The sequence below is a fragment of the Helianthus annuus genome, chromosome 15, assembly GCF_002127325.2.
Source record: "Helianthus annuus cultivar XRQ/B chromosome 15, HanXRQr2.0-SUNRISE, whole genome shotgun sequence".
Taxonomy (NCBI): Eukaryota; Viridiplantae; Streptophyta; class Magnoliopsida; order Asterales; family Asteraceae; genus Helianthus; species Helianthus annuus.
In genome coordinates this window covers 117,619,777-117,644,922 of record NC_035447.2, presented here as the reverse complement: position 1 = coordinate 117,644,922, position 25,146 = coordinate 117,619,777, and the positions used below count along the sequence as shown (strand labels likewise).

The 25,146-nt window shown below is 37.7% G+C and overlaps 3 protein-coding genes across 3 annotated transcripts; 1 reads left to right on the top strand and 2 right to left on the bottom strand.

Moving 5' to 3' along the window:
* Positions 1–9,440: 9,440 nt before the first annotated feature.
* On the top strand, positions 9,441–10,136 carry LOC110920055. Its single transcript, XM_022164295.1, has 3 exons — positions 9,441–9,519; positions 9,612–9,789; positions 9,875–10,136. Exons 1-3 carry the CDS (start codon positions 9,441–9,443, stop codon positions 10,134–10,136), a joined length of 519 nt encoding a protein of 172 aa, XP_022019987.1.
* Positions 10,137–10,557: 421 nt separating this feature from the next.
* Positions 10,558–11,798, bottom strand: LOC110916619 (LOB domain-containing protein 27). Its single transcript, XM_022161323.2, has 2 exons — positions 11,054–11,798; positions 10,558–10,955 (listed from the first exon to the last, which is right to left on the bottom strand). The coding sequence occupies exons 1-2, from the start codon at positions 11,686–11,688 to the stop codon at positions 10,889–10,891; spliced, it is 702 nt and encodes a 233-aa protein (XP_022017015.1). The 5' UTR covers positions 11,689–11,798; the 3' UTR covers positions 10,558–10,888.
* Positions 11,799–17,123: 5,325 nt separating this feature from the next.
* On the bottom strand, positions 17,124–19,653 carry LOC110917710. The gene is made up of 3 exons (XM_022162172.2): positions 19,469–19,653; positions 19,219–19,307; positions 17,124–17,422 (listed from the first exon to the last, which is right to left on the bottom strand). Exons 1-3 carry the CDS (start codon positions 19,505–19,507, stop codon positions 17,275–17,277), a joined length of 276 nt encoding a protein of 91 aa, XP_022017864.1. The 5' UTR covers positions 19,508–19,653; the 3' UTR covers positions 17,124–17,274.
* Between the last annotated feature and the right edge of the window lie 5,493 nt (positions 19,654–25,146).

Here is a 25,146-nt window from a genome sequence, read left to right as displayed (position 1 = left end):
CTCTGACAAGCACAGCAGCCCCCCCCCTTCCTTCCTTCGATCCGTATAACGACCACCACCACCACAGTCCGATGGTGGTGCGGCGGTGTGACAAACGAGAGAGAGACGAGAAAGATAGAGAGAGAGCCGAGAAGAGTGAAGGAACCGGCGGTCGGTACCATTGGCCGCCGGACACTGCCTTTACCCGGCGAGTTCACCGGTTTCGGGTTCGACCCGGGTCAAGTACGAGTCGGTTTTGGGGGTTCGAGCAGCAGAGAGCGAGATGGAGACTCGGACCACCGGTCGGTTCATTTAACCGGTGGTCGGCACTATTGTCCGACGGGTTTCATCGATGTGATGGTGATCTTGTTGATGCTGACGATGTTTCAGTCCAAATCAGAGCTATAGCGGGTTGGCAGTTCTGTGTTGGTCTCGGCTCGGGTTGACGGCGGAAGTGGCGGAGCAGATTCGGTGAGTTTAGTATATATTGTGTTGAACTCATTATTCACTTTCAATCATCGAGTAACTAATGTTCAGGTCCGATTTGGGTTTAGTTCGTAAGAGATTCGCATTCGGTTCGCGGTCAGACGGCTCGGTTCGACGCTCGGGTCAGCTACGGTCAATGAAGTCAGCCGGTTATCCCGGGTCAACTCAGTCAGCAGTTTCAGTGACGGGTTCGGCTCGACTCAGTCCAACTCAGCTCAACTCGGTGTATTTCGGTTCGACTCGGTCGACTCGGTCGGACTGATTCAACTCGGTCAAATTCAGCCGGTCAACTCAGTTGACTCGGTCAACCCGGTTGACTCGGTAACCCAGTCAACTTCTTTTTGACGTTCGACACGAAGAATGGTAAAGTTTAACGGCGAATCAATTTAAATTTATACAGTTTTATTAATTTCGTGCAACGAGCTTGAACCGATTCGGATTAGTGTTTGAGTTTACATTTTTGTCGTTCTTACAAAAATTATACATTGATAATTGAATAATTGATTGAATTTTTAATAAAATAACGACAACATGCGTTGTCGGGGGAGTTCAAAAATAGAGGAAACTCTGCCCGTTTTTTGAGAAAAATCCGTAATATACAACGCGTTTTATTATAAAGCAAACTATCGGATTCAAATAATCTTTTAGAAAAATAAATACGAACATATAACATCTTTTGACGATACTTTACAACACGCTAAAAACGACGATTCTATGTTATTCACAACTAATAAATATAGTTATTATATTTATTTTAAAACCTTGAAAATTTGACGAAACTTTTATAAGATCAATGAAATTATTTATATTGTTTCAAATGACGAATATTACGACTCCTTTTCATAAAAATGAATATAGTGTATATTTATTTTAACAATAAACGACACGACGATTCTGTTACTAAAATAAATATAGTTTATATATTTATTCGAAATAACGAACGATACGAATTCGTTTTATAAAAATAAATATAGTTTTACATATTTATTTCAAATGTCGAAAAACATGAATTCGTTTTTAAAGTAAATATATTTTATATATTTATTTCAAACTTCCAACGACGATCCTCTTACCAAAATAAATGTCGTTTATATATTTATTTGAAACATTGAACGACAAGTATTCGTTCTATAAAAATAAATATAGCTTATATATATTTATTCTAAAGTTCGCACATCACGGATCCTTTTATAAAATAGATATAGATTATCTATTTATTTCAGACTTCGAATAAAAGATTCTTTTACTAAATAATATAACTTTTTATATTTATTTTAAACGCCTAAACGGCTTCTACATATATTTCGACAAATGTCATACGCGATACATAATACAAGTCTGTTATACGTAATTTTCATTAAATATTCTTTTTAATAGACGTACGACTTCGCAAGACGTTTAACGCAATGATAACGATATAATTATATGTTTTTATATAAATATTTGTTAAATATTTATATGCTATAAATCTCTCGAGAACTAAGTCTTTCCAAGACTTATTAAATGATTACCGACAATAATCGAACTAAACAAGTATAATTTCTACGCTTCTTTTAAATTAACAACTTTCTGTCAAATCGTTCGATTAGCGATTCGGTAGAGCTCGGTAACACGTAGATTTGTTACCGCCTTAATTAGAAACTTATAAGATATTCCGTGTAAGGAATATTGTAGAATGCACGCTAGCGAGTCACGTCTTGGAAACGACATCATCAAAGTCGTACATAGCTAGCTTTGCACAGGAATATTCAGGTGAGTTCATAACCCCACATTTTTACTGTTTTACATTTTTGTAAATGTTTTCGGGGTGGAAAGACATGCACGATTTTCAGAAACATACAAAGTTTTCGATAAACAAAGACTGTATATTTTTAGACAAAACACATTTTGCAAGAACATACAAAGTTTTGAACAAACGCAAAACTCGTATTTCTAAATCATATTACGAATGGGTTTCGGGGAATTCAAATGATTTACGAAAGGTTTATACTAAACATACCGGTTTTTACAAAACAAATGCGTATTTTCGAAATGTGAGTGATTTTCATAACTAGGGAGTTGGCCTTAGGGGCTGGGAGGTTCAGCCTTAGAGGCTGAGGTAAAATGCATGTTACAAGTATTTAGGACATTTTTATACATGGTATGGTTAGCTTAAGGAGGGTTGGGACGTTCAGATCATGTGAGTGGTGGGTACAACACTTAAAGCCATTAATCCTCGTTGTTAGGACCGAGGGACACAAGAGTGATAGATCTATTTGGGTGTAGCGAGCCCACACCCGTGAGGTCAGGGTGACCCATAGAGGTGACTGTGTCTTACAGCCGAGGCCCGGTACAAATTTGCTAGGTTTGAGTTTTCCTGCATCACTTCACACATACCAGTGGCTTTGCAACCCGGTGGTGATCTCTTTTTCCTTACTGCTACATACCAGGTATTTTTATCATACACACTTACAAAATGCTTGATTTATACAAAATAAAAACCATGGTTTTACGAACATAGATCGTTACAAATACAAAGTTTTCATATAACTGGGCAAGAAAATGATTTTTGATTCGTTTTCTCAATATTATTTCATAAACCGGTTATTCCAAAGATTTATTTCAAATCTTTTACAAACAAACTATGAACTCACTCAACTTTATGTTGATTTTTCGCATGTTTCTTTCTCAGGTTGCACTTCAAAGTTAAGGCACAGTTGGAATAGGAGAACCAAGTGGAGTCGAGTACTTAGTTGTTGGATTGAACCCTGCCAAAGGAACAGATAATAAAAGCCAAAACTGGATCAGAGCAATGGATCCAGGATAAGCAGATGTTTGGTTGCAAGTCTCTCCCCTTGAAAGTGGTTTCAACATTGGCTGATCTCCTATCTGCTGATCATGCAAACTGCTGACTTACAACTGCTAAAAAAAAGTCTGTTGAAGAACTAAAGCTCTGCTGTTCAATCTACTGCCTTGGTTCAAGCACTGCTGATCATGTCAAGTACTGCTGGGTTCACAGCAGTGGAAGGATGCAGCAGCAGTTTATGCTTACTTTATGTATTGAATTGTAATATCAGTAGTTAACATAACAGTGTTTGTATAGATCAGAGGTTAGAGTTTGTAAGGAGGTTAGATATCACTTTCATGGTGACGCCAGCTTAGATGCTCAATGGTTTGCAAGTGCCTATAAATAGAACAGTACTCTGTACTGTTCTGTTTAGCTCTTTCACCATCTTCTTCCTTCACGAACAAATACTGAGCTTGGGCTGAGGCGGAGTTTGCATATCATACATGCATTGTAATCAGAGTTTAAAAATAAATTTAATCATTTGATTATGTGTTGAAAATGTATGATTGAAAGCATTTCTTCTGTTTGATTGTGAAAAGTTTGCTTCCATTTAAATTCCGCTGCACTACTCTTTCATTTGTTCATCTAAATTCAAACACAAATCACAATCAATCCAAACTCAGATCCTAACATTAGTGGGCTTTCAATTTCCAAAAGTCTTAGCTTATTTGCTTCCGTTGTGCAATGAAGATACCAGTCCAGTCACGCCAATGCTCTGATATTTCGGGGTGTGACATAACAAGTTAATGTTTTTGAAATTAATTAGAGACGGGTTCAAATACGTAGTCTTCTAAACTAGGAAGTCGTAACGTATAGTTAATTTTCAACACTTTATGGTCTCCTTTGGTTTTTAGTTTTGACATTCATGCAATGTAGCAGAAGAAATCCATTTCTCTCTATTTCTTTTTACTGTAAGTGCAAAGATACATAATATAGATTACATGCAAATCCATCTTTCTTTGTGAGAATTTTGACAAACATAATTATCAAGAAATGGATTGTGAAGAAACACCAGTTCTAATCCACTAGAGATAGAACTATGGAGGTGATCTCAACGGGAGCTTATCTTCTTAATCTCATCTTTGACCTGAGCAATTGCAGTGATCTGCAAAGTAAAGCATCGTGAGCTCGTTACGAGAAAGAGAGGCGGAGGTTCTTCTCGTAAGTACCCTCCGGCGTAAGAATAAGTAACTATTTTAAAGGAATAAAACAATGGGATTAGGTTCAAACGTGAACAAAATCCCAAGAGTGAACTGCGTGAACTGATCTGGGCCCTTGATTTTTATGATCTTGAGATTAAAGTGAGTGGCATGATGGTAATTATTTGGTTAATTTTTTTCATTTAATTAAATACAAAAAGGGTATATGTGTAATTTCAATCTTAAATTGATTGCATAAATCTCTCACAAATCAAGTAATCAATTATCCTCTTAAATTGATTGCATAAATCTCTCATAAATCAAATCAAGGATTAGGAAAGATGTAACTTAATTCAATTATTAAAATAATTATTTGTTTAAATGCGATGTACACATGTGTATTCTGATTTTGCCCTCTTTTTAATGCGATGTACACATGTGTATGTCGTCTGTTTTTGTGATATCTCACATTTTTTTTTGTATTGAATGTTGATGTACACCTGTGAATTACTGTACATATATGTACGATGCTGAGTACACATGTGTACTGTTCTATTTATGTCACACCCCAACCGATGGCGGAAACATCGGGGCGCGGCACTGAGCAAAACAGATTGTCCAGAAGTTTCCATAACAACTATATTTACCAAATATTTAAAGTAACATGTCCCATACCATGTCATATAAGATAATACAATTATTACAGAAAAGATCAAGGCAAATTGTTCTGTTTCGACAACTCAGGTTTCATTAGTACAGACAACTATTTGTTGGTTCCTAGGACTCTTTCCTAGCCTTGATTTCCAAGCAAATAGGCATCTTAAGCACCTGTCACATACGTTAAAATAAAAGTCAATACACATAATGTAAAGGTGAGCATACAAGTTTGATAGTAGCATATAGAGTTCGAAATAGTTTACGCATAACCAGCACGTACACTGAGTAAAACGAAGCATGTTAGTTATCGACATGAACCTATCGATACCAATGACTGCGGGTTGACTGCCTAAGGCAGTTCGTAATACATGATCACCACTGTAATCCATGCAAATAATTGTCCTTAACAACCCCTGCGTGAGCAGGTGCTGAGTCCAAACTATAGTACTATCGTTGCTAAGGCAGGTAGACAGCATTCCATGTGTAAACATAACAAACAAGCATTCATTAAGTCACGCATAACATGCGGTAACGGTTAGCGTTTAATGTTTTGCGTAGTGTGTTCGATTGTGATTTTGTATAGGTAACGTATGTAACACCCAAAAGTGTGAAAGCAAAAAGGGATCGAGTATACTCACAGCGGTTGATGGATTGAAGGGAGCGCTAGAGAGTGGGGTTAGCCTGAATAGTTCGATAGCATAACGATAAGTGAAGCGTAAAACGAAACAAGTGTTGGTGTTTCGAACAACTGGTCGATCGGATGGTAGTCCGATCGGACAGCTGATCGTGTGAGTGACAGCCCGTTCAGACGAATGTCCGGTCGGATGGCCGTTCGAGTGGATTGTTACTTCCTTTGGGAGAGATGTGTTTGTGTATGATGGTTTGACTTTTGAATTTTTTGTTGTAGCATTTTGAAAACATTGAAGTATCTCTACCTTTCAGGTCGGTCGATCGGACGGTCGTTCGATCGGCCGGCAACCCGATTGGTTGGGCACTTCAGTGAGAACAAGTTCACAGCAGGTTGTCACTCGATTGGACAGTAGTTCGATCGGGTGGCATTCCTAGTGCATTGAACATATTGAAAATTGTTTAAGTGTTGAAGTTCAAATGTCTCATGATTCGAATGGCAGTTCGATTGGATGGTAGTCCGATCGGACAGCAATTCCTTCAACACTCAGACTTCAAATGTTGACACAAATGGTGAAGTGTGGGACCCATGGTGCAAGTCGTTCGAATTGGCCAGTTCGATCGGATTGGCTGTTCGATCGGACAGCGGTCCGATGGGACGGCACCCCGTCCTGGTCGTCCGGTTCGTCTTACACTTGGTTTTTTTGATTGTTTGTCATTTTATCGAGGTGTTTTGATAACGAGTTAAGCAACAGAAACTTTGTCAATACTTGGTTCTCCTGATCGGACAGGAACCACCCAAATCCGATTAGTGAACTGTTCGGGACGGTGTTTCACATTTAACCCGAAATCGGTGAACCTCGTGGATAGAATCCAGATCTTGGCCACACAACCACAAGAATGAGTAGTAGGTTGGCACAAGCTCCGTTTCTATCGGTTTTGAAGGCATTGAGTGTAAAAGAGTTGAAAGAAAGTTAGAAAACCATCTTTCAATCCTTTTCTTTGTGAATATGTTTAGATCTATGAAAGATCTTTGTTTGTTTATGTGGAAATCGGTTAGATCCAAGTAGTCCTTGGTGGATTGAGGCCAAAGCATGAAGTTCTTCAAGAACACATGATGACGTCATCCTAGAACACCTTGAATCTTGATGATTTCACGGTTAAAAGTTAAGATCTAAAAGATAGAAAGGTGTAGGAGTGCGTGTAGATTAAGAAAGTACAAGATTTAGGGCGAGATCTTACTGGAATCGAGAGAAATCTGAAGAAAAGTGAGGAGAACGAGCTGGTCGGACGTTAGTTGCCAAAAGTAGAAAGTTTGAGAGCGACATGGGGTATTTATAGGGTTATCCAAAGAGGAAAGGGATTGGTCGATCGGTTGGCAGGCCGGCCGACTGGCTGGTCGATCGAACTGTTGTTCGATTGGACAGCTGGTCGATCGGTCAGCTGCCTGATCGATCAGTCAATCGTTTCATGTGTTTGGTGCGATGAGTTTTGCTGTTTCGATTTTCAATTGCGAGCATTGCGAATGCGATAGAGTTTCCTAGTCAAATTACTTTTAATCCCAACTACTCATATCTCGCACTATCTCTTCTCCACTAATTATCATAGTTTGATTTCGATTGCGATTGAGTTCGATTGCGTTTCGAGTTTCGATTGCGGTTCGATTGATTTACACATAACATAAATTAAACATGCACAAGTAACACATAAGGCACACACACGTATAACAACAACAAAAATGCGTAATTCGAGTTGCGAGTGTGATTGCGATAGCGATAAAGCGATAACATATGCGATAAATAGCGATTAAACAAGCGATTATTAATAGATACTCCATATAATACAACTAAAGCGAAAATAAAATAGACTAATCTATGAGTCAAAGAAGTCAAAACAGGAATTGAGCAAGGTGAGACAGATCGCAATTAGCAATCTTTTCTTCCTTTGACTTCAATCTTGACTTTGACTTTGACTTCCGAAACACGGGGTGTTACAATTTATATCCAAGTACACATGTGTATACCGTTGAAATATGAAGGTTACGTGGATCTTAAAAATCAAAATTTGAATTCTGGTGATGAAATCTGAAATAAAAATTAAAATTGAAATCTGGTGATTTGTTGTTTGTTTTGATAATTATCTTATTAATAAATAAACATAATGTAGATAATGAATTTAAATTAGGAAAGATGTAACTTAATTCAATTATTAAAATAATGATTTAAATCTATTTTTTTATATAATTACAATCCTACCCTTAACAACTAAAAAGGAAATCAAGGGTCCATATCTGTTCACGCAGTTCATTCTTGGGAGATTGTTCACGCTGGAACCCTACCCAACTGAGAGTGAGAAACTGGATCCTTAAACCTGTGGTTAAAGCTTGGTATTTATAGCCGAAGGGTTTGGAAAAGGAGATGGGCCTTGGGCCACATTTCGCCAACAAGGAATATCCTCTTGGTCCCCTCTAACATGACAAGTAGTGTTTGCAGAGATGGAAGGACGTTTACACACCATGATTGGTGCCACGTCACCTACCGAGTGTACTTGTTGTCGAGTCTGTCATTAGCTGTGAGTGGAGATCATGGAGCAGTAAATAGCGCATGATGATTGGCTACACATCACTGTCCATTTATACTATGTGTCTCCTGCATGATTGGTAATCGTGGGAATTGGCTGGGCAGAGCTTGGCGTATGCTGATTGGATGCAGGCTGCTGCCACTTGTACCGGATGTACTTTCATGAGCTATCAAGGTTGTGCATCTATGGTGTGCAGGAACCCTAGAACAGTCAACAAGCTAAGTGTTTTGGAAGTTAAGTATAGGTATGGCCCTCCGCGCACATGGCTTGCGCGTCATTTGGAACCATACCCCCTTCAAGTTGAGTTTAAACCGGGTAGTACCAAGTATTAACATCAAGAACTTGATGAAATGTAAATAGGTAGGTAGGTATAAAAAGGGGTTGGTTAGGTTCTTTTCTTTATCCACTTGATCCCATGCTTCATAGGTTATTTTGAAAATCTTTTGTAACTCATGATACTTACAATGCTAAGTGCTATAGGTTGGCGCCCCATCCACGTAATCCATTTTTCAATCAATAACGCCCCCTCCATTTATCAAGCGCTATTAGGGGGAATTATTGAGACTTCGCTACCCCGACAACGAGCTTCAACGTGAATGTTTTCTGGGGCCCGTGATCATTTACCAAAGACTCCTTTTAAAAAAAATCAATTTAAAAGAATAACCATATATAAGTACACACATGTTTCATACTTTCAAACCACACTCTCAAATACCTTCTCACAAACTCTCCAAAATCTCTATGTTTTTTAGAAAATGTCTTTAAATTCCAAGTCTTCATCCAACTCTCCAACCAACTCGGGAACCCTCGATGACTTATTTTTAACCACGGCCCAGGACGTCGTTCAACCTTTAAGAGACGAAGTAGAATCGTCACAACCATGTACTAGACAACCACATATTGAACGTCATCTAATAGGTGCTCATCGGTGGTGTTTGGTGAGTGATTATTTTTCTTACAATCCGTTGTACGATGATGAGCAATTCTGACGTCGCTTTCCTATGAGCTGTTGTATTTTTTTTATGAATTAGTGGTGATTTAGAGCACAATATATATTTTTCAAACAAAGAGAGGATGCAAGGCACAAACTTGGGTTCTCCGCGTTGCAAAACTATACAGTCTTTATTCGTCAACTAGCATACGACATGTCGGTCGATGCATGGGACGAGTATTTAAGAATGTCCTCATGCATGTGCCGGAATAGTCTTGACCATTTTTGTAAAGGTATTTGTTTAGTATTATTGTTCATTATTTATGCATTAAAATTATTATTGTTGTTGTTATTGTTATTATTATTGTTTATTATTATTTATTAGGTATCGGTGATCTATATGAACGGCGAAATCTGAGGAGTCCGACCTCCAATGACATCCCGCTTTTATACGCGGCCCATCAAGGAAAACACGACTTTTCTGAGAAATTGGGTACATCTAGATTGCATGCATTGGGATTGGGAGGCATGCCCGACTGCTTGGAAAGATCAACACACCCGAGGTGATCACGATGGTCCAACCCTAATGCTACAAGCAGTCGTATCTCAAGATCTATGGATTTGGCATGCATACTTTGGTATGGCTAGTGCAAACAACGATCTTGTTGTCTTACAATCATGGAATCTTTTCGATGATAAGGACGAGGTTGCACCGGATTCATCATTTTATGCAAATGATGTGCATTACAAGTACGAGTATCATCTTATTGATGGTATATATCCAGAGTGGACCGTGTTAATGAAAATTCTCTCATGCCATGATGATGGAAGACACATGTATTACAGGAAAAAACATGAGTCCACGGGAAAAGATATCGAACAAGTATTTGGGGTGTTAAAGAAATGTTAGACTATCATTGCCCAACCAACACATATACATATACCGGAAAAGAAAAAAAAAAAAGAGAAATATAATGTATGTTTGCATTATAAGATATAATATGATTTTGGAGGACACGAGTCGAGCCAGTTGTGTCGAGTATGATGATACCGTTCAACCGTCAAACCCAATTCTAACCTATGTCGTGAAAGAAACTATCCGAATGAAAATACGAAGCAGGGGCACACATGGCCAGAGGCTCCATTCCATACAGCTTAGCGTAACAATTTAATTAGTTTTTTAAATTTCTTCATGTTTGGTAAGCGTTAACCATATAAGATAATTTATATCCTATTTGAATTTTGAATTCTTGAAAACGTGTGCAAGTCATAATAAAATATCTACACCGTTTTATCAAATGATCATCAATAGATAAATCAAATTAACAAAATCAACTGAATTGTATTGTTCATTTGTTTGATCAGTTTACTCAACCACATAAACCCTAAATTAATGAACCATGTAACCACATCTATCTATTACACCATAAAACCACAATAAACGTAAAGTACAATCATAAACACAACCAACTATCAAAATCACAAAAACTAGGGTTTTGCTACTTAAACAACAATCAATATAAACCAAACACGAAACTCGTTGCTTAACTCGCCGATCGAGGAGATCTTGATCGTGCACACGCTATTTTCGTTTAATCACAAGAAATCAAACACTGCTATGAATCGAATAATCGACAACCCTAAGCCCGAAACATTTTTTCATCATCTTTCAGGTTTTAACTCTCCAGGCTCATTGACATATGGTGTATCCTTCAACAATGATTCCATACTGCAAACATAAAAAATAAAAAAAAACTTATATTATATCATGAACATCATTTAACAAAAAAAAAACATAAAATAAAGATTATTTTTTTCACAAATTACTTCATATCATAAGGTTCTTTAGATCCCAAAAAAGCCTGTTGATCATCAACAAACGAACTCGAACCCGCCATAGTTTCTTTATAACCTGAACTCTCTTGATCATCACCAACGCTACAAAACTGTTGAAACTCATCGATAGCGGTTTTCGTTTGATCATCCCAATTCTCATACCCAACATTATGATCACCCACATTATAATAAAACCCTAAATCACCCCCTCCATTAATCATCCCACTAACCCAATCACTTGATCCAGCAACATCACTTTGCACCACATTAACATTCTTTCTTCGATATGCATCGATCAAAAGGCGAAGATGCCGCAGTTCTTGAACCGACTCCACCATCTTTTGCTGCAAGTGAACAATCAACCCATAACACCCATGCACCTTATGAATCTGACGTATGTTTGACTCATATTGAATGGATTTCATGGCTTCTTCTTTTTGTTCATCATCTTCTAGTTGAGATAGAATCTTTAAGATGTGACCGACACCGTAAAGACTGTGGACGTTTTGGAAGAGTTTGGGTTGGTTGGCCGGAAAGAATGGGGCTAGAGGACAGTCGGCGGAGCAGCGGCGGCGTTGGAAGCGACAGGCGGCGCAAGCGGGGCGAGAACCACCCTTGACTGTCATGGGGATGTTGTTAAAATGGTTAAGATGAGAGAGAGTAACTATAAGACTGAAAAGTAGGCTGAGAAGATGACGATGAAATTGGAGATGAGTGAAGTTGAATTATTCCCATTTTATCGGAATATATAGGTTTCAAGATGGGGGATTAACTAATGGGGTTGACTTTTTTAACAAACTATTTCTTTCTGTTGAGTTAAATTTATTTATTTACTAAGTAATTGATTATTTAGTGTTCAACTGAATGGAATTGGAATGTTACCATAACATCATTTAATCCATGTCTCTTAACATATGGAAATGATGAGGAAAGATAGGATTTTGAAATAATCTTTGTTTTAGTTATTTGAATATCTTTTTATTTGTTTGTTTATCTTTTTTAGTTATATTTTTATGTTTTCTATTACGGTTTATCTTTAAGATTTTTAAATATTTATTGTGTTGGGAATTAATGGAAAAGGATGATTGGTTTTTTAATTGATTAGTTATTGTTTTAACTTCTAAGAAATATAGTATAATGAAATCACGTAATCACGAAATAGGTATTTAAAATCACGTAGTCACATAATAATACATAATCATTGTTGTTACGTAATTACGTAATCGCTTAGTGTGATTTCACATACTATAATGAAATCACGTAATGTGTATTCAAAATCACGTAGTTATGTGCTCGGTATTCAAAATCATGTAATTTTTTTTAATAAAACTATAGCAATAGGTTGCTCGAATTAAAGAGAATGAAATGTTCGTTAATACGGTGTAATATTTTTAAGAAAATATTATCATATGAAAAAGTTATAGTCGTTTGAAAATCAAGGGGAGAAAGAATACATGTGAGAAAGGACCAGAATACCCTTTCTCTTTTTATTTTTCAATTGTTTGAACCTTATATTTACGAAAACGCCACCACCTAGTTTTGAGCCATTGATCTTTAGAGATCAATGGTTGAGCTTATCTCCTACGCTTCGTACAATAATTATCTCTTGTACATGATCACTTATCGTACTAAATAATGCCATTAAAAAAAAGAAAAAGAAAACTATCTAATTTTTAAGGATATATCATATAAACCACTTAATTATAATGTAAATTAAATTAAATAAAATATACAATAAAAGAAAATTATCTTTGTATATAATCGGATAGAGGGGTATACAATTCGAAGAATCAAATCAGGTAAACAGATATACCACCAAATCAAATATATGTCCCATACCTTTGAAAAAATGAGAATAATCTTATACCTGATCTCATACCCATCTCAAATGTTTCAGATTTCGGGTTTACCCTCGAGGTTCGATTGATATCCTTACTTTTAAGTTCTATCAAGAACCTTTGAGGTTTTCTTGAAGCTTTTTGTTAATCTTTGAAATTCTTTCCATTTGATTTTTCTCATTTCTGTAGCACTTGATATTAGAGCTCTTGGTGAGAGACACTTTACTCTTAGAACGACCGACTAAGGCATCGATTGAGTTGATCCCGACTGATGGAATCTCAAGATCAAGTGGCTCCAACAAAAGATCCGAGATCTTTAATGGAGATTTAAGATTAAGTGGCTCAAACAAAGGATCCAAGATCTTGAATTACAAGAAGGGATGTGAAATGCGGAAACTGAGTCAAGTAACATCCGTGAAGACAGGGAGGAACATATTTCTAGTCGTTACTAACCTCGGTACTACGAATTGATCTATTAGGATTGTCAATCGAAAGACAAACCAATATTCGATGAAGACGGGATTGAACCTGATGAGGAAGAATGTGCGTTTATGCAAACGGTTCTTTGCAGGATCCTATTCACGAGGATGAACAAATGAAGACAAAACAATAATGATCGTGAGTCGTCAACGATTTCTTCAGGACTTCAGGTAGTTTTAGGTGTTGTTTATTTTTTTAGACGTAAAATGTTTCCAGTCTGCAGACCACATCTACAGTAGAAGAGGTGGACCAAACCTCTGCAATCTACAAGAAGAAGACTGTTTGTTTTTAACTTCTACAAGCTGTTGAAATAAAACTGAAATTTAAATAAACTATTTTTTAAACTTAAAAGAGTTTTTCAACATCCAATGTCTAGTCTAACAAATAAACAATCAAATCTACAATTATCTACAACTAAATAGTGCAATTGAGAACATAGAAGAACTTTTGATGAAATAAAGTTATGTTTTCCACCCGGTTGTGTTGCTCAAATCATTTTAGCTGGACAAACTGAAGCTAGCAACAACGAAAAATCTAATACCAAGATTTGTTGACTTATAATTTCAGCCAACACTGAGCATTTCTTTAAAAATTTTCATAATATAAAACTGTTAACTAAATTAGAACATACTCAGCAAATTCCTAATAAATGTCTAGAAAATTTTGACATCAAATAGGTAGTGAGACAATGTTGCAGTTGGATCTGAAAAGTAGACTGGTTATGCTCGAAATTCCTTATATGGGTTTGTTAGATCTAACCGGCAGTGAGACAATGTTGCACCATCTTTGACATTCGCGGGTCCCGGAGGCATGGCAGCCGTCGGAACCCTGATTATCGCTAACCCCCAAGTCGGAAAACCCCCAAAACGAGAAAGAAAAGGGGAACAAGGATAGATCTGAAGCAAAACTGATGTACTACCTTGTCACCGTTGTGTACTCCTTCGTAGCTTGTTGGAAATGCAGGAGACCTGTACCTGAAACGGCGACTCAGGGGAGCGTCGTCGACTTCATGGGTGGAGCCACCGCCACCGCTGTTATGGCCATACCTCACTCACCATCTTGTTCATCATCTCAAGTTGCGTCGCGACCTGGAGGGATGGTGGCGGTGGGAAGGTGCTGTGGAGGGAGGACGATAGTGGGAAGGTGGCGGAGGGAAGCGATGGTGAAGAGGGTCGTCTGCGGGGAGGGTGTCGGCTGGGAGAGGAAAGGGGTGGGTGGGTGGGGTGGAGGAGACGTGCTAGGGTTTCATGTTGTGTTTTGATACCAGGGCAAGAAGAAGAGCTTAAAAAAGGTCATCTCACATCTGCACCAAAAAGATGACGCGCAGAGCTTTTTTTAATTAAATGTCTTCGAGAAAACAAACAAGTATGACCGAAAATCATGAGAGTTTATTTATTTATTTATTTATTAGAAACAAGAAATCTCTTATTTGGATATTGGTGTTTACTTTATAGAATGTGTATTAATTTATCAAATTTGTTGATGTCCATTTGTATTTTTATATTCACTTAGAATAGTAGTGATGATGCGATGGTCATGGGTGAGTGGTCTATTTTTTAATTTTAAAGCGCTGAGAAGATTGTTACGGGTGTTTCATTTATGTTCGGGGCTCCGAATAAACATTAATAAATCGGTGTTATTTGGTGTGGGGAAATCATTGGAGGAGGTGTCTAATATGGCGAATGGTTTGGGATGTCGGGCGGGGGAAACTCCGTTCAAGTATTTGGGAATTCAAGTCGGAGCCAATATGAGTCGGATTGGTAATTGGGACCCGGTGATAGAGGTTTTCAAGAAGCGATTGTCAATTTGGAAGGCGAAAGTTTTATCTATTGGGGGTAGAGTAGTTCTTATAAAGTCGGTTCTAGAAAGTCTCCCAACGTATTATTTTTCGTTATATAAGGCGCCGGTGGCGGTAGTGAAAAAGCTTGAGGCCGTCATTAAAAGATTTCTTTGGGGAGGTACCGATGAGATTAATAAAGTTTATTGGGTGGCTTGGGACAAAGTTACGAATCGAAACAAGAAGGTGGTTTGGGGATTAATAAGTTAGATGACAATAATAATGCGCTTTTGTTAAAGTGGCTTTGGAGATATCGGGTAGAACGGGAGGCGTTATGGAGAAAGGTTATTGATTCGGTTCATGGAGCGGGTAGAAGATGGGATACATTTCCATGCAGAAAAGACATCTCGGGTACTTGGAACAAATTGGTCACATTCGGTTACCGGCTGAAGTGTAATGGGATGCATTTTGTGAATATGATTCGTGGTGTGGTAGGTAATGGTAAAGAGATAAAATTTTGGATTGACCCTTGGTTAGCTTCGGAACCGTTAAAGAATCTGTACCCGGCTTTGTATCGGATTGAGAAGGATAAAGGATGTACAGTAGCAGCTAGGATTTTGGCTAACGAAGGAAATGGGCTGATTAACTGGGCCTGGAAATCTTATCCTAATAGTGATAATGAGGTGCAGGAATTAACTGAGTGTCACAGAATGTGTTCTGAAGTTATTCTTCGGGATAGGAAAGATGATTGGATATGGAATAATGGGTGCAATGATGGGTATTCAGTCAAGGAGGCTCGAAAGTGGATGAATAATACAGGTGTGATAGCGGCCGAAAATGTGTATTTATGGTGTAAATGGATTCCTAACAAGTGTAACATCTTTATGTGGAGGGATTGGTTAGATAGGATTCCGACAAAAAGTGCTCTTCAAAGGAGAAATATTTTTCATGGCGATTGTACGTGTGTGTTTTGTGGAGAGTCGGAAGAAACTACGGATCATGTGTTCACGGCTTGTTTTTTGGCGAATGGTGTATGGAATGGCATCGCTAAATGGTGCAAGATTCCGGATATTTATGCCTTTTCGTTTGTTGATTTGCTTCAGGTGGTAGATCATATGAGGCTCCCGAAAACTAGTAAGGAAATGGTGTATGGTATATTGGTTTTGACGTGTTGGCGTATATGGAAAGCGAGAAACGAGAAGTTGTTCTCTAGTACGGATGCGAATGTGTACAAGATTATCTTTGATGTTAAATCTTTGGGATATCTTTGGTATAGAAGTAGGTGTAAAGAAGGTTTGTTAGATTGGAAGGGTTGGTGTAATTTTTGTTTTGATGTGATGTAACCTTGTTTTGCGGCTTATCTCTATCTTGGAGATAAGTCCGTGTTTTGTTTAATGAAGTTCATCTTTCAAAAAAAAATAAAAAATAAAAAAATAAAAAAAATAAACTTAGAATAGTAGTGAACGAACATTTTCATTTTTTAACCTGCAAACACAAAAAATAAAATGCTTATTTTTGTGAGTTCGTGAAACATTTAGTTGTTCATATCTAGTTGTTTAGTTCTTTTAGAGGGACGGTTCAAACCATGATTTTCAATAGAAACCGTTAAAACCATGAATTTTCAATTATAAACCACTAAAACACGTAATTTTTAATTAGAAACCATTAAACGCTGGTCTATATTACTATATAAGATTGTAAATTGAGTTATAAAAAATCCTAATGAGCATGAATGAGCCTTTGTTCATCTTTATTCACTTAACTTTTGTTAATTTTTGTAAATTCAAGACTCAATGCATCTAAAAAGCTTCTGCTTGTGGGAGATTTTTCCAACCAATTCTTTCTATAATCTTCAACTTTGCAAAAATTCTCATGAACTCTAATTAGTTTTATAAAAAAAAAAAGTTGCAAGGTATACTACATGAACTATCATTGTAAACATACTTTTTCAAACACAGCAATGCCCTTAAGAAAATGACACAAACTTGGATTATCAAAGACCATAATTATTTTCCAAACACAATAAGTGCTTCATGAATTAGCCAGAAAACTGAATGTTAATCTTGCAAAGCAATCTGAGACCAACTGGTTTTGGTTTTACAACACCAGAAATATATTTATTTTGGGTCAGCAAAGAAGGAGTTGATATCTGGCATTATTTCTGGGCTCTTGTTGCGAACAAACTTCCTCAGCGGATGCTCAGCGTACCTTTCGCCTTCAGCAAAGTTTTCCAGCACACCCGCAGCTCTGTTTTCCTTAGTCACTCTATACATGCCAAGCAAAATAAGTCAATCTATCTGTACAAATCTAAACACTACCTTAATGCTTAATAACAGTTCATAATTTCGAAATCCAACAATGTGCAGACCAAAACCGTGAGTTGACATTGGCAGAAGCTGTTTAACCCAAAAAAAAGTCTTTTTTTTTTGCAGTTTTGTGCTCTAAAAGTACCAACTTACAACCATATAAACAGACTGTATAAAACAAACCATAATTCATGATGTCCTTTTAGATATTAAGTTTTGCCATGGTAAAAGAACCCAACAAGTTTTAACCTATGGGCACCAAAACATTTTAATAAGATCAAACATTATCAACAAAACAGGCTAGACGAAACACGCAAAGTTGATCATAACTCCACCCGTTTAAACAAACACGTTTGTGGGTTCTACCCAAAACTAAACCAAGCCCGTTTAGACTAAACCCAAACACGTGAAATTTCGTGTTACCCCAAGAATAGAAATCAGATAGCAAAGCTTAAAAAAATATTGGATTAGAAAAGGGAAGCTCACAACTTTTTAAAGAAATTATATATCCTTCTTAGACACAAGTTTTGAGAAAGAAAATTAGCAAAAACTTTGACACAGTAACCTTTATTTTCTCTAGTAAAAAACACAATAGTTTAGCTTCTTTCCAATTCTCTATACTTGAGAACACAACACTACTACGGGAAAGGTTCTATGCAGAACACTAAATATTGTGAGAACACGTAGAACAAAATTAGGGGTGCAAACAAGCCGAGCGGCTCGCGAGCTACTCGAGATCGGCTCGAGAAAAAACTCGAAACTAGCCGAGCCTTATCGAGCCCAAGCCGAGCTTGAGCCTGAAATAAAGCTCGTTTGTTTATCGAGCCCGAGCTCGAGCCTCGCATGTGAAGCTCGTTAGGCTCGTCGAGCCTTAGTGTAAACGAGCCGAGTCAAGCCGAGCTTATTCAAACTTGTTTACAAGCCGATCTCGAACCTAAAAATAAGCTTATTTAGTAAACGAGCCCGAGCCCGAGCTTTACTTATCGAGCTCGCGAGCCTAAAAAGTCTATTATTTGTATTATTTTTATTTAATATATTAATTATTAATTAATAGATAATAAACGAGCCAAGCCCGAGCCAAGCTCGAGCTTGAGAAAATACAAACGAGCCGAGCTCGAGCCTTGAAAACAAAGCTCGAATCAAGCCGAGCTCGAGCCCAAGCTCTCATAAGTTAATCGAACTCGAGCTCGAGCCTGGTCAAGCTCGGGCTCGGCTCGGTTCGTTTGCACCCCTTACAAAATGAATCACCCATTTTTCAACCCTAGAAAACCTAAAAAGTAAATAAAAAATTTACAAACGTAAGATTTATTGTTTCTCACACTAGAATTCAAAACAAAATAAGAAAATTTTCCAGTTTTTATATAACCTACGCATATGTAGGTTAAATTACCTGCATGTATGTAGTCTATGTGTAGGTAAAAATAATGGTTTTTTTTATGTACATATAATACATATATGTATGTAAGAAACATAAAATTTAAAAAATATGAACCTTAAATCTCAATATATAGCGATTTAGAGTTCTTTTTGTTCTGGCAATAATTAGTGTTCTGTAATGATACTCATCCTACTACATATACAGTATACATTTGTTGCAAAAAAAAATATCTATACTAAACCCTAAACACATAAATCCGGCAAAACCATTAATCAATTCATCCAAACAATCACAAACCTAAAAGTGTAACAACTAGCCCTTCAAACAAACCAAGAATCCAATTTAATTCAAAGCGATTCAGAAACTAACAAAAGTACCTGACTTCAGGGTTACCGCTAATGTTACGAACCAATTGCATCCCACAGATTCCAACAGCAACACCAAGAGCAGCAAACAGAGGGTACACCTGTAAAACATCATAGATCTATTAGATCTGATTCATAATACTATCTCTTACACGTTAGATGAGTAAAACCAAGCACAAATCTGAAAAAAAAAAAATAGATGATTGAATAAAGTGAGGGGGAGAGAGAGAGAGAGAGAGAGAGATTGATATGAAGTAGGGACCTCAGGCCTTAACCAACGCTTGAGAGTTGATGAAGACATTTGTTGAAGAATGCCGGCGGACGGTTACCGGAGATGGAGGGATGCAATTTGGGGACAAATGGAGGACAGGTAATTGTGACTTGTGAGCTTAAATATCACGCTATCCAGGTCATCCAATGGACGCGCATCTCGAGAACAACTAGCCACCCTCTTCTTTTTTTGATTTTTTTTTTTTAGTAAATTACAAGTTTTGTGCTTTATCTTTATCTCAAATTTATGCGCTCTCCTTTACCTTTAAATTGACGAGTTTTTTCTTAACATTTCAAAATCCACCACGTTATGTTCTTTAGCCCTAGCTCAGTCAGATTTTTTTTGTTAAATATGGTCATATGCCTTGCACATGAGGGTTATTTTTGTCATTTCACCTTCTTAAGAGGTATTGTGTAAAGAATTTTTAATATGAGGGGTTGTTTTGTACAAAACCAAAAATAAAAGGATTTATATAAATTTTATCTTCTCTTTCTCTCACTCTCATCTGATGTTCCCCCTCTCTCTCTTCTCATCTGAAATCTCATCCATCTTATCTCTCAAAAATCTTAAATTCCATCCATCTTCGTCTGCAATTTTAGGTGAATCAACGAGCGAATGGTTGTGGGAGGTGATTAGGGGCGACGGCGGTTGTGTTAGGGGCGGCGGCGGTTATGTTAGGGTGGTTGTTGGAGGTGATTAGGGGCGGCAGCGACGGTTGTGTTAGAGGCGGCGGTGGTGTTGGAGCAATTGGGCTTGATTGGCTGCAACACTCTCTCATGTTTCAAGAGTCTTAGACTCTGCAACCTTCTAATTCGACAAACAAGGCTATAATGATTATAGAAAAATCAATCTTAGCATATTTTTTTTCACTGGCCTATGGTCTAAGTTTCGCCACATTGGCTGCAACACTCTCTCATGTGGCACTCTTCCATGGCAGGTATACTTTTAAAAATAACCATGGGTTCATTTCATAGAAGCATCTGATGTATATGTTTGTTTTTGTCGTCTGCTGTACAGAACCATGTGTTCAATCTTTTGTTGGGTTTGATCGCTGAAGATCGGGTTCGGCTAAGGTGGTTGTCGGTGGTGATTAGGGGCGGCGGTGGTGGTTGTGTTAGGGGCGGTGGGTGAAGCCGAGAGAGGGAGAGTTGATGGTGATGATGGGTTGATGGTGATGGTAGTGCTAAAGAGAGAGAGTATGAGAGAGAGAGAGAGAGAGAGATGTAATATTAATAACAATAATTTTTATAAATATTTTGTTTTCTTTTTTAAAATAATATTAAACAAATAGGTAAAAAGACTAAAATGCCCTCGTGTAATCTGATTTAACCAAAAAATCTAACTAGGTTAGGGCTAAAGGACATAACGTGCAGGATTTTGAAATGTTAAGGACAAAACTCATCAATTTGAAAGGTAAAGGACAGTGCCTGAAATTTGGGACAAACATAAAGGACAAAACTTGTAATGTACTTTTTTAAGACAGCATGGAGGGCAATGGAAAGCCCTCTCGGGTCACGTAGACGTCACGTAAACCATGTCGGCTTTGCCCTTTGCATAAAAAATGCAACGAATGGTCAAGGACAAGGGGCAAGATTGTAATATAAAAAAACAAATAGGTCAAGGTTTAAAAGGGACAACGCCTTGAATATTTTGCCTTGGAGACGGTCAAAGCCCTAACGGCATGGGGGACGGTGTGGTATTTGGTGAGTGTTACCCTATCCATACACTATGTGGTCTAATGGTGAGCGTTACCTTATCCATATACCAAATTAATTAGAACATCTCCATCGCTTATGAGGTGGAGAGGTCTCGAAATCTGGACTGCATCAAATAGACTCAACCCCGTATTGCAGTTGCGAGTCCAGCACACAAAAGGTCTACTGAAGCGGATTTGAAAAACATAAAAATTAATTAAACATTACAATTAACATAAATTAAAACAAACATTACATAAGCCACGTAATTAACTCACAATAAAATGAGTTAATTGCCTAGATGGTCCTTTTGGTTTATCATTTTTCATCTTTAGTCCCCAGTTTTTCAAAATAGCATCTTTGCTCCATGCGATTTGATCATTGGTTACTCAGATAGTCCCCTGAGTAGCTGATCGTGAGTTCACTCAGTTAAGGTCATGTTAAATGATTAAATTGCCCTTAATGATAAAACAATTAAAATTAAATAATTTATAGTAGGACCCATTTTTTAATTTCTATTTATAATTATTAATAAAATAATATTACTAACTTTAGAACCCACTAACACAACATCTCATCTATCATTTTCCGACCGCACCCAGGTGTCGTCTTCGGCGAGTCGTCTTCCCAGAGACGACCTAAACTACAACCACGACTGAAGGGGTATGGTCCCAGATCTCGCGTCAGCATGACTGCGGGTGACCATTACCCTTATCAAAACCCCCAATAGCTAACAACTTACTTGTGTCCGTACGGGAACGCACGAACACAGTGGTTGAATCCAATCTGCCCAATGATGGAGGAAGACTTACCCGGAATATGAGAACGGTATAGTGATGCGGCATGACACCGCATCTGGTGTATGAAAACGAAAGTATTCACAGCGATGCGGCCTAGCACCGCATCCAGTGAACACTTCTATCAATACAAGGGAGCTGGATAACAGCAACAATCACCACAGACGACGATGCAGCTTGGCACCGCATCTCGCGTATTTCTTGATCAAAGAGTGAGACGCGGGAACATCTACAGTTACCGCAAGCAGCGATGCGGCCCGCACCTGTAACACCCCGAAAACGGGTTTGATAATCAAACCACGTTAATCCTAAAAGACGGGTAAGATACCGTTAATGGTAAAATTAAACCTAGTGAATATTAGGACTTAAACAAATAGTCCTAATATTAATTAAAAAGGGGAAATACAAGCTTGAGAAAAATAAAGTTATGAAAGGCCCGAGTTAACGAGACTTAAAATATAACGGGTTATAACCTCCCGAACCTATTAAGTTAACTAGGGATAATTAACCTAGTTACTAGTATGCGGCTAAGTGATAAATGGTAAGTTGTAGCTTCAATTGATCAAAATAAAAACATGAGGGACTAATACTTACCTAGTGGGAAACTTGTTTTAATTAAAACAAGTAATAACACACAATACACACACTAAGGGTGTGTGTGGAGATCGACCAGGAAGAGCTCTTTGGAGCCCAAACCCTAACTTCAACAAGAATCAACAAATTGAAGGTCAAATCCAGCTCAAATCAAATGCATGAACACGTATAAACGATCACCAAGTCGTGGGGATCATAAGGTATGTAAAATCTTGATGTTTGGTGAAGTTGTAAGAATTTGATAATCGTCCTAATCGCGAATTAGGCATGGATTAGAGAAGCTATGGCTAGATTAGTGAATACTTGCTTAGGAACGAAACCCTAAGTGAAAATCATACATAACATGCTATGATTCGAGTAATTTGATGAATTACCACTTTTAGACAAGTGGGTTTTGATTATGTAGTGAAGATGATGAGGTATTTGTTCTAAAAATCGTCATAATTGATAGTTGAAGTTAGATACTTGAACAAATTATAAGTTTGAGTGAAAGCTCATGCATGACTTGAAATGGGTTTTTGTATGTTATGATGAAATTGGTAATTTCGTTCATATAAATAGGCGTATGAAATAGTGTAGCATATTAGTTCATATGAAGAACTTGATTTTATAAGATGTTGGGATGAATGCTAGTGATATGATGAACGGGTCTCACTTATAGATGAGAACCCTTTTGTTCTTGTGAAATGAATGAATAAATTAGTCTTGATAATCGCTTGATCTAATTAAAGTGATTGAAATGTGATAAACGTGGTTAGAACTTTTGGTTAAAACGGTGGCCTAAAGATAACGCCTACCGAGTAATTAAAGAATGCAAAAACTAGTTGATGAACTCAAATATGCATTTAGTATACTAATGGGCATTTGACTTTTAAAAAGTTAAACTGACCTACGATGTGATGAACGATAATTAGATATAGAAATGCGTAAGGTGGAATAATCGTACTAAGTCATGATTAAACTAACCACCTTGTGAATGACGAATAATAGTTGGCGCTTAACAAGCTAGGTGGAGCTTGGGGAGAAAGCGGGTCAACCGAATCAAGAAGGAAAAGAAAAGTGTAGCTTGGATACGAGGTAAGTAAAACTTACTGATGTGTGTAAAATGCAACATATAAATTACATCAAATGAGGCATAAAACTAACCCTTTTTAAGTACTAATGTTGGAAAAAGAGCGTGTTTGTCTTCCTTTTGTATTTTCAGGATGAAATGAGCTCAAATACACAAAAGAAGCAAAAAGACAGCTAATTCTAGCATAAATACAAGAAAAGGAACAAAAGTAGATTGCCCGAACCCTCAACGGCATCCTCCTAAGCAAAGAAGAGAAAACAGAAGACTGAACACGCCCCGTGCTCAGCCAGCACGGGGCCGTGCCCAAGAAGCAGCAGAAAAGACAAACCTGTAGAAGCTTCTATTGCCCACCACGGGGCCGTGTCCAGTGAGCACGGGGGCATGGCGAAAGTACAGCAGGCGCATTAATTGTAATTGCGAATTACAATTAATGAAGAGAGAGAGTGTCAGACGGGCACGGGGGCGTGTCCAGCGGACACGGGGCCGTGCCCAGCCTTCTATTCAGCCTATAAATAGGAGTGCTTGGTTTCATTCCAACTCATACCTTGGCACACCACCTCTCTCACACTTCATCCACCACCCACCACCACCATAACACCATCATCCACCACCATCATCCATTGTCCATCGTAGAGTGTGTGAGTCGTCTCGGGATCCAAGATTGATAGTAAGAGTTCTTGACAATCAAGGCCATGTTTGCCTAAGTCTCTTACATCACTTGGTGAAGACAAGTGTTTAGTATAATACTTTTTATTTTTAATCTTTTGCACTTTTTATTTGGTTTCGTATTAATGACTTTAATATCTAGTTACTTATGTTGAAGGTGATCTTTCCTTATCGTTTGTCCGTGGTGTCTTGGCATTATTTTACTGTCTATATAAAATAAAAGATTTTCACCATTCATATCTCCACGGTCTATATGGGGGTATGTTGGCTACCTGGTCGGGGGTTAAGGGAACGGTTTGGTAAGGGTCTTGCCCTTGTTCAGCGTTTAGAGGTCCTGCAATGGACCTGGGTCAAATTTAGTAGGATCTCCTTCAATGCCCATAGGTATTGGATGGCGGGGATCCAAACTCTTTGACCCCCTCATAAGTTAACTACTATTAATACTATAACCCGGCTATTTAGGACTGTATCCCTGCTGACTCAGACTACTTAGCCAAGGGTAACGTCACCGCCATAAGCGGGGCCTACCATAATTTGCATTAATAACTTAATTCATTATCTTCCAATAATCCAACCCTTTAGGATTGTATCCTTGCTGACTCAAACTACTGGGTTGAGGGTAACGTCGCCTCCAAAAGAGGGGCCTACTACAATAACTAAGATAATCTCTTAAACAAGTGCAAAAGTGCGAAAATAATCAAAGGTTATACTAATACACGAGTCGGATCCAAGTGATTCATCTTGTCTATCTGTTTTTATTTTATTTTTATTTTTCAGCATTTAGTTAGTTTTTATTTTTCTAGTTTAAAAACCTTTTCTAACCTTTTTGATTTGATTAGACGTTGA

What these genes read in the sequence shown, in the direction of transcription:
- LOC110920055 (XM_022164295.1), top strand. Translation starts at nt 9,441, where the DNA reads ATGTCGGTCGATGCATGGGACGAGTATTTAAGAATGTCCTCATGCATG. An exon ending in TCTTGACCATTTTTGTAAAG is followed by an intron (nt 9,520 to 9,611) that starts GTATTTGTTTAG and finishes ATTATTTATTAG; the next exon opens with GTATCGGTGATCTATATGAA. An exon ending in GAAAGATCAACACACCCGAG is followed by an intron (nt 9,790 to 9,874) that starts GTGATCACGATG and finishes TGGTATGGCTAG; the next exon opens with TGCAAACAACGATCTTGTTG.
- LOC110916619 (XM_022161323.2), bottom strand. Translation starts at nt 11,688, where the DNA reads ATGACAGTCAAGGGTGGTTCTCGCCCCGCTTGCGCCGCCTGTCGCTTC. An exon ending in AAAGAACCTTATGATATGAA is followed by an intron (nt 10,956 to 11,053) that starts GTAATTTGTGAA and finishes TTATGTTTGCAG; the next exon opens with TATGGAATCATTGTTGAAGG.
- LOC110917710 (XM_022162172.2), bottom strand. Translation starts at nt 19,507, where the DNA reads ATGTCTTCATCAACTCTCAAGCGTTGGTTAAGGCCTGAG. An exon ending in AGCGTTGGTTAAGGCCTGAG is followed by an intron (nt 19,308 to 19,468) that starts GTCCCTACTTCA and finishes GATGTTTTACAG; the next exon opens with GTGTACCCTCTGTTTGCTGC. An exon ending in AGCGGTAACCCTGAAGTCAG is followed by an intron (nt 17,423 to 19,218) that starts GTACTTTTGTTA and finishes TGGCATGTATAG; the next exon opens with AGTGACTAAGGAAAACAGAG.